The following is a 9327-nucleotide window of genomic DNA, read 5'->3' as shown; positions in this document are numbered from 1 at the left end:
CCTGGAGCGCCATTCATAGAGGCTCTTGTTACGGAGCAGAGCTCCCACAGGGTTTGACACGGGGGCCCGAATGCTCATTACCCACGTTCCCCTTAGCTTTCCTTTTGTCTCACCCGAGTGTGCCAGACGTCACTCACACTAAGCGCTTTCAGATATAACCTCCGGAGTATATGAGGAGGTTTGTCAAACGGAGGTCCTACCCTTCGGATGATTCAGATATGATGCTAACCTGCGGACCTAATACTGACCTTATACGGACGTATGTGTGAACGACATACACGCACATTACAGAATCTCCGTGTGGTTGTGGAGTAAGGGGTGGGGGCTTGTAGAGTTCACAAGATGCGAGATATGACGCAGAATATATGCGGCCGCTGCCTGTCACAGCTGCTTTTTGTTTACAAAGTGTAGCCTATGCATTATGTAGGCTAAAGAAGAGAAATCTATTGTGCATAGGCTAATACTTGAAGTAGGCTAGTCACGTAAGTGCGCACTTGAAATTGACCTAGCCTACAGTATTTGTATGTGTGCTTCAAATAAACACATTTATTTATTTATCTGTTTTCAACGTTATGTACCAGAATTAGCTATAGAACCCCAAATCTGGTTTGCGTTGGAGAGAGAGAGCATGCACAAGCTTTATGGTAGGCTACCAGCCAATTCAGTAGCCAATAAAGCAACATTAATAACTGTGAAGTTTTTTCATGGTTTATTTTTTCCAAAAGCATCCTCTCCCCATGTGTCACATTTATGTAAGGAGCTTGGAACAAAGTTGGGTTTTCTTCGTTTTCATTTTCTCTAGGCATATATGCTCAGCAAATATCAGCGAGCTCAGCAGGTCATGAAGGCTATCAATGAACAGAAAACCGTGTTGGCTAACAATTTATTAAATACTCCTGTTATTGTCGTTTTCCTGTTGCTGTAGGCTACTGCCTTTTCAGCGCCTTCTGCTTATGATGATCCAGTCTTCTGAATTTGTTTGTCCTTGCCATGCAGTTGGAGGCTAACGTGTCTCTAACGTTCCCTTCAGGTGTTCTATCAAAATGTTGTATGCCCTCATGGACAGTAGCTCCGTGATGTCTGCATCTTTCCAGGTCGGAGATTTTCTGGACAGCACTATGCCACTCCATCATAACACTGGCATTTAAGTCAGATCTAACCACATGGACGCACGAAAGAAACGTCACCAACACGCCCTCTCACTAGGTGTGAATTTTAACCGCATGTTCTACTCCTCGTTCAGACACAGCACATTTACATAATGTCCGGAGGAAATACTAGGGGGGGAGTAGTATAAACACCGGGTGAATTCGGACTTCCATATGACCGGTTATGTCGTTCAGATATATACGGCCCCACCGTTTAACATCGGCAGAACCTCCGGTCTTACACGTATGTCTGAAAGCGCTTTCTGTGGCGCACCTGAAACATGGGGACGGTGAGGTGTGTGTTGGGGGGGGGGGGGGTCCTGGGGGGTGTTACTGTGACCTGACACCTTAAGATCAGGCTCTGGTAGCAATTTCCCACTTGGCTGATCGGTGCTGCCATGCGAGGGCATGATTTGTTTGTCTGAGCTGCTGAGTGCTGATGGGGTTGGTTTCCTCTGCTGGGAAGCATGTGTTGAGCCTAATCACCCTGTGCAGGATAATCTGCCTGTTAATGGCCCAAGGAGTGCAAAGGTCCAGAGGTGGGGTTGATCCATCAGTAGCAGGATTAACATGCTCTCTCTCTCTCTCCCTTTCTCTCTATCCCTCTCTCTCTCCCTTTCTCTCTATCCCTCTCTCTCTTTCTTCTCCCTCTCTCTCTTCCTCTCTCTCTCTGCTTTTCCACAGGCTGACATGCTCTCCAGGGAGTACCTGCGCAAACACTTCCCCTCGGCAGACCTGCAGACTCAGGATGGAGGACAGCGGTGAGTGAGTGAGATTATGGTGGCTGCAGGGGCTCTCCTCCTCAAAAAGGGCCTGTGCTGTGCTGTGCTGTGTGAATGTTGGTCCATGCATGACTGCATCCATGCATACACCTAATACTATTGATGGATACATTACATCCCACAGGGAAGGTACCATTATATGACATGCATTATGGGACATTGAGTCAACAGTTCAGTGTGTAGTTTGGGGTATTTTGGTTTGCTTCCGTCCCTAGTGGTGCTGGGGGATTTTGGGGTGACTCTGAGCTGATGCCAGTTTGGCAGTCCTTGTCCCTAAAGGTGTTAGAGGCCACCTGCTGTCTCAGGCTGGGGGGGCTGATAGGCTGAGGGAAGAGGAGAGGAGAGGAGAGGAGAGGACAGGACAGGACAGGACAGGAGAGGAGAAGAGAGAAGGGAGAGAGGGCTCAGATGCCCAAATCAAACACAACAGCTTGAAGAGGTTAGTGAGCTGGACAAGCAGTTTCTATGAGTTTTTCACTCCATTTTTCAATCTTTCAGAGAGTTGGGAGGAAAACTGAGCCCCTTGTTCTTGGTGGCCATTGTAAAGGTTTGGGGAGAGTCCACTCTCCACCCCACCCTGTGTCCTATTAAGGCACGATTGCTCAAAACTCCCTCACTACTGTACATGGGCAGCCTGCGGAGCAGAACGCTCCTGCTTCTCATTCAGACACGCCCAGGACGTCTGCCACCTCGCCGAGGTCCTTCCTCAGGGACCCTTATCAAAATCCACTCCCACTCGCTCACAGTCCGTTTTAGATCATCCCTCGTTTTATCCTCCAATGTGGAGGAAAGGAAAAGGAAGAAAGCACAGTCCTCCCGCTCCTCCCTCCCACGCCTCCCTCCCGCTCCTCCCTCCCACGCCTCCCTCCCGCTCCTCCCTCCCACGCATTGGAATCTCTGGGCTTCAGCAGAATGTGTAAAGCAAGCGGGAGGTGTCCCCGAGGAGCGCCGGTGCAGCCCTGTGGTCTCCCCCGTTTGGGAAGCCTGGCTGGGATCTCGTCACGTTAGCTCGCTAATGAGGCCCCCGAATCTGCTGAGTGCAACCGCACCGTGCCTCAGACTTCCGTGTCATTAAGCGTTTATTTGGGAACCAGGAATGTATTTCTTTTCTCTTTGCACTCTTTCCCCATCATTGATTTTTGTCCACATGCATACACTCACTAAATATCTTGAAGTAGAATTGCTGAAGAGATGGTTAAGTGTCCAAGGTATATAAGGTGTATAATATATAGATATATTATTATAACATATATATTATATATATATTTTATATACACATTGATGCCCATTTCACCAATGTCTCTGCTGGAGTCTGCACCAGCCTGTGGTATCTCTGAGCAGAAATGCATAGAGGATCCCTCAGTGTGATGGCAGTGAGACTGATAATGGCTTTGAGCTGTGCCCAGCGCTGGCTATTGGTGGCAAAGTTGCTTGGAGGCACCCTTATTCCACAGCAAAAAAATGGAGCAAATCCTTGAATGTGTGATGTGGCCATGTCTCCTTAAGACACCTAAACAGGCGGCATATCCAGATGCGTCTGACAGCTGCTCGGAATTTATCTGCAAATTCTGATCCCCTCACATCGGTGGCGTCACCTGCTGCATATGGATGCCTCATTTCCCCCGACAGGGAGGAGAAGGGCTCTGTGGTGTTTGAAAAGCCGCTTTTTGATTAAGCTTTTTATCCCAGTTTTGTTGTGCTTCAGAACAGCTGTAATTGTCAGTCATGTGAGTTCGGTTTAATTGCCTGCTGTGGCTCTTGCCGCTCACAAACATCGACACTTTGCATCAAAGGCTGACCGCGAAAGAGACGAACCGTACAAATGTGTTGCGCGTTTTATTGACAATAACTTAATGAATTGAGTCACAGCGCTGAAACAAGAACCCAATTTGTGACTGAACTTTTGCTGGCGATGGCCTGACATTTTATGTGCTACACGTCCACCTACAGCTAATTAATTTAGTATAATTTGTTAATTAAATGACATTTCTGCTCCCTCATGGTCTCCGCCTGTGAAACGATTGGGATTATTTTGCCGTGGTTGTCTGTACTGATAGAACTAGATCTGAGTCATTATTGCTCTGCGCTCCCTTCACAGCTGGGATGGTCAACTCATCGCTGGTCAGTCACCACAAAGGCCTGGCGCTAACCCTTGTGTTAGCCTCAGCGTGCGCTGGCCTTGCGAACAGCAGGGGGAGATCCAGTCTTTGGCCATCCCATCTTTTTAGCGCTCCTTCAGGTCCGAGCGTGCAGCACAGCCAACCCCCTCCCCCCTCCCCACCCCCCGCCGTGCTCAGGTAATGAGTCCGCCACCCCGCAGGGTGCTGACCAGCGGGAGACCAGGCGGGCGGGCGGACGGGAGATAAATGGGAGTCCCTCACCCTGACCACACCGAGGCCCGGAGAGCAGGCGGAGCAAGGGAAGAGAGCGTGAATGGGAACAGCAGGAGAGGAGATGGAGGGAGGAAGAGAGGTGAGAATGAGAGAGAGAAGGTGGGGAACAGGGTGGAGAAGACCCATCGGGTGGGCTGAGATTGAGGGGTGTTGCGTTTTGTGTCCACTCTGGTGTCTACGGGGCTCCCGTAACACAGTAGAGATCGCTACTCCTGTAGGTGTGGGTGCGCTCGTCTTCGGACTGTGAGGATTTCACAGGGTAAAAGAGGAGGTGTGCGTTTTGTGACTACTGTGGTGTCCAAAGGGATTCCCTTTAACACAGTTGAGATCGCTACTCCTGTTGGTGTTCGTCTTCGGACTGTGATAATATCACAGGGTAAAAGAAGAAGTATTATTCAGTGTGTGTGTCTGGTGCGAGGACCCCTTTTCGACAGGTTTAGGCTGTACAAGAGGATTGACTTGATGGAGAGGCTCTCCCTATCTGAATCAAAATCCCTAATTTGGGGTTTAGGGGCTAAGGAAAATAGACCACTTCAGAGTCTCTCTCTATCTCTTAGTCGCTATTCCCTGTTCCCTTCGATTTGTACTTCAAAATGTGGTTAACTTCACTAAAAGATGAAGAAATTCAGAGCTGTATTTGCCATAGTTGTTTGTCATCAAAATCTGAGAGAGGGTAAAAACTCACTACAGACATTCGTCTGTCTGTCTAGATCGGAGGGAGGATCAACTACCCTATTCTTTTGGGAGCTTTATCAAATTGAAATGAATGCTCTTTTTAAATGACAGTTCTTGTAACATATAAGAACTTCAATTGACCACAACGGATCTATAACAATTTATATTCTATCTATAAATACACCAGATTTCCGTATCCTCGCTTGGGTGTTTGATGTGCATTTAGACCACAACGGGTCCTAGACTTTAGCTTCACAAACAATTTGTCACGCCAAATAAATTTGCTAACAAAGCCTTTTTGTTTTTTTGTCTGCCCTGGAGCATAGGACTTTCCTTCCCAAATGCCTGGCTGAGTTCGCTACTCATGTGTATGTCAGTGCAGTATGTTTTTTGCCCATATGCAGTGTCTTAGAAAGTACCCCTCAAACGGATGCCTTACTTACCCGGAGCGAAGTCAAATCTTTGGAGCAGGAGGCCCTATTGCAAGGCATCCGGGGTTCTCAGCAACACAGGAGAGGCAGAAAAATACGATAAAAACGCTCTAGATGGTCTTTTTACAAACTCCTAATCAAAGGTTAGGATTTTTACTTTTATTAAATGCAAACAAAAAATACAAGGAATGAAAACTGTCTAAGTCTAAAAGCTAAAATGCTCGGTCCAAAGAAAAATGAAAAGGAAAAAGAAGAACAAAGAACCAAAGAACAAGGGGCCGTTCTCTTTTTATACCCCTCTCGGTCAGGCAGAACATGTCCAAGTTTGGTATTATGTCTTACCATGAAATATTGGTTCTGCTTTTTTTTTTTGTTTAGTTGCCAGTCAGCTTTTTGTTTTGCTGACAAACAGTTTCTTACAGCTGGTACATTATGCTCTTAGATTCTGTCTTTACATTCTGTTCAAAGCACATCTCATTTAGCATAACACACTTTAATTCTAACACAATCTTTCTATATCTAAGCAAACACATTTTATGTTTCAAGTAAATATTCCTTAAGTCTGAGGAAAACAGTTTTATAAGTCAAAAAAGTTTTATAAGCAAACTTTCTTTTATGTTTAAGAAAAAAAAACTCTCTAATTTAAGCAAAATTATAACAGGTTATTCTAGCAAAAACAATTTATGCTTTTAATTAAGAAAACACACTTCAATTCTAAGTTTCTAAGTTTTTAAACATTATAAGTCTAACTTGATTCACACTGGTTGTCTATCATTATCTTGCCGCATTTGCACATTTTTATTTGTTTTAGAACAAGCTGAATTTAAGCAGTAATATGACTAAAAATATTTTAATAGCAAATTATGATTCTTATTATTAATTATTATCATATCTTCACATTTGTAAAGTCACGCTACAGGGGAGACACTGGAGTGATGGCAGCATCATGCAGCAGCGACTGACTGTAATGAGTGAAGTGTACAGAATCGCAAAAAAAAAACTAAATCAGGTTTCTAGGCCAAGTATACTTGCATATACAAGGAATTTGATCTCTGCATTTATCCCATCTGTGAATTAGTGAACACACAGAGCACACAGTGAACACACAGTGAGGTGAAGCACACACTAATCCGCATCAGTGAGCTGCCTTGCTACAGCGGCGCTCGGGGAGCAGTGAGGGGGTTAGGTGCCTTGCTCAAGGACACTTCAGCCGTGGATGTGGGCATGGGAGAGCAGTGGTATTCGACTTCTCCCACCCACATTTTTCCTACTGGTCGGGGATCCGGCAACCCTTCGGTTTTAAGCCTGAGGCCCTAACCAGTAGGCCACGACTGCCCCAGAACCAGCACGAGCGGCAAGAACTTGCTCTCTCTGTGTAGCAAGTGCTGGTTCTGAACTTGCTCTCTCTCCCTCTCTTTTTCCCTTTCTCCCTCCCTCCCTCCTACTCTCACAGCCACTAATTCACTCCTTCACTCATCCTCCTCTCCTCTCCGATGCTGGTTACTGTGCATCTGCGGCACTAATAGACTCGACAGGCTACTGCTGCTCAGGCTGCCGGACAGCCTGATAAATGTGCTCCGTTACAGCCGTGGAGATTTCCGCACTTGTCAGTCTAATGACTCCACATTTGCTTCTACCCGCCCACCCTCCACCCCACCACACCCCACCCCAGCCCATCCCCCAATCAGTGGGCAATATGTGAGCAGGCCTGTTTTAATGAAGTTCACGCTGATCCACACATGGAAGTGGCCTTTTCCAAACAGCCCAAATGTCAAGTAAATGTTAAGGAATGTTTTTAGGAATGCCTGGCTGTGGGTTTGCACTGATTGCCTCCTTAGAGAGTTGCCGGCCGTTAGAAACCGAACGGATTGCGGCAGGAAAAAGGTCTTCATGCTTTACCTTGGGAGACTAAATGGATCGACAACAACACATCTCTCTCTCTCTCTCAGTGGTTTTAAGGTCACTGAATAAGACATCCTATGAGGATCAGTTTACTCATAACACCCCCTCATATTCTCGGGGGGGGGGGGGGGGGGGGGGTCTCCTCTCCAGACTTAGACAGTGAGGCTGAAGACTGCTGGCTGAGGCTCTGACTGTCATAAATAATACATGGTGTGTGTACTGGTAGATCACCTGTTCATTTCCCCTGATGTGTAATGGGCTGATGAGTTGGCCCATGCTCTGAGGGTTTAAAGGCCACTGTTTAGTTCGGTATTCAGATATAGTTTGACCAGGTGATGGACCCATTGATTGGAGTGGTCCCCAGGAGGGAGGCAAATATAGACAAATCTGTGATCCGTAAAAATTTCTCTCTCTCTCTCTCTCTCTCTCTCTCTCTCTCTCTCTTTCTCTCTCTTTCTCTCTCTGTCTCTCTGTCTCTATCTCTCTCTCTCTCTCTGTTTCTCTCTCTCTCTCTCCACCTCTTGTATGCATGTGGCCTCAATCCCTCTCTCTCCCCTTCCAGCTCACTCATAATCTGTTGCACCGGGGCTATCCCCTCCTCTCCATCTTGCTTTCCCCCTCTCCCTTCTGCCTCACTGATACTCTCAGACATGCCACTCCCTCACACACACTCACACACGCGCACACACACACACACACACACACACACACACACACACACACACACACACACATACATACTGACTCACTCTCTCTCACACACAAACACTACACAGATAGAGAACCAGTTCTCCTAAAATGCGTGGCCAGGCGTCCTGTGTGTTGGGAGCGGGTGGGCGGGCGGGCGGTTGGACAGGGCGGCGGCGGCAGCAGCAGTGCTTGGCGCCTGAGGCAGCAGGCATCTGGGCCAGCCAGCACTCTAAAGCTGCAGCACGTCTCTCTCCAGCACTCACCGGGACCGCACTACAGGAGGGAGGAGGAGGAGAGAGAGAGAGAAGGATAGAGACAGAGAGAGAGAGAGAGAGAGGGAGAGAGGGAGGGAGGGGAAGAGAGAGTGATAGAGAAGGTGAGAAAAGGAGGAGGAGAGGAACAGTTAGAGGATGAGAAAGAATGGGGAGAGAGACACATAGTGGGAGAGATTGTGTAAAAAGAAGGCACTGACAGAGACTTTATTTACTGGTTTTACACAACCCCTCATATGCCTGCTGTGTGTTGCCAGCCATGCGGAGGGAGAGAGAGGGAGGGAGAGAGGGAGGGAGAGAGAGGGAGAGAGAGAGGGAGGGAGGGAGAGACAGGCGGGGGAGGAAAAGAGAGGGAAGGCAGGCAGGACGGTGAGGAAGAGGGAAGAGAGGAGTGCAGAGAAGAGGTAAAGTCAGAGAGTGTGGAGATGAGGGAGGGGGGGGTGGAGAGATGGGGGGGGGGGGGGGGGGCTGACGGGAGACGGCATGTGAAGCAGCGGCGTCTGAGCGGAGGCCGGGCCGGGCTGCTTCTGTCCGTTTGATGCAGTGCGCCAACTCGGCAATCGTCTCATCACGCTTGGCCTCACACGGAGCCACGCCGCTCGGCGAGGAAGCGCCGCACGGTCCCCCCGGCGCTGATAAATCACCGCCACCTGCGCCATTTTTCACCGGCTCCCGAGCAGATGTCAGCGCACGACAGGCACACGGGCCTGCAGCAACCACAGACCACCAGGGCCAGAGAGTGTGTGTGTAAAGAGGAGGAGGAGGAGGAGTGGAGGGGAGGAGGTGAGGGAGGATAAGAGGAGAGGAGGAGAAGAGGGGATAAGTGGACAGAGTGATCATGTAATCAGAGCCTGAATGGATGGCATGAAGGTGTTGGGAGACGAGTGAGCAGGGTGAAGGTGATGGAGGATGAGTGTGTGGGGGAGGTGTGAGTTGTAGGGGGTTAAGGGGATGGGGTGATGGTGTTGGTGTATGAGAGAATGGTCTGAGTGGATGGGGTGGAGGTGTGAGTGGATGTGCTGGATGGGGTGGTG

General features: G+C 48.5%; 1 protein-coding gene across 1 annotated transcript in view; it reads left to right on the top strand.

Moving 5' to 3' along the window:
- LOC121719299 (endonuclease V-like) overlaps positions 1–9327 on the top strand; it is a 45921-nt gene that overhangs the window by 21388 nt on the left and 15206 nt on the right. The window contains exon 8 of the mRNA XM_042104776.1: positions 1833–1909. Within this exon, the coding sequence (XP_041960710.1) occupies positions 1833–1909 (77 nt within the window). The remainder of the gene's footprint in view (positions 1–1832; positions 1910–9327) is intronic.

Source organism: Alosa sapidissima, chromosome 9 (genome assembly GCF_018492685.1).
Source record: "Alosa sapidissima isolate fAloSap1 chromosome 9, fAloSap1.pri, whole genome shotgun sequence".
Classification (NCBI taxonomy): Eukaryota; Metazoa; Chordata; class Actinopteri; order Clupeiformes; family Clupeidae; genus Alosa; species Alosa sapidissima.
This window is presented reverse-complemented; position numbering and strand designations above follow the sequence as displayed.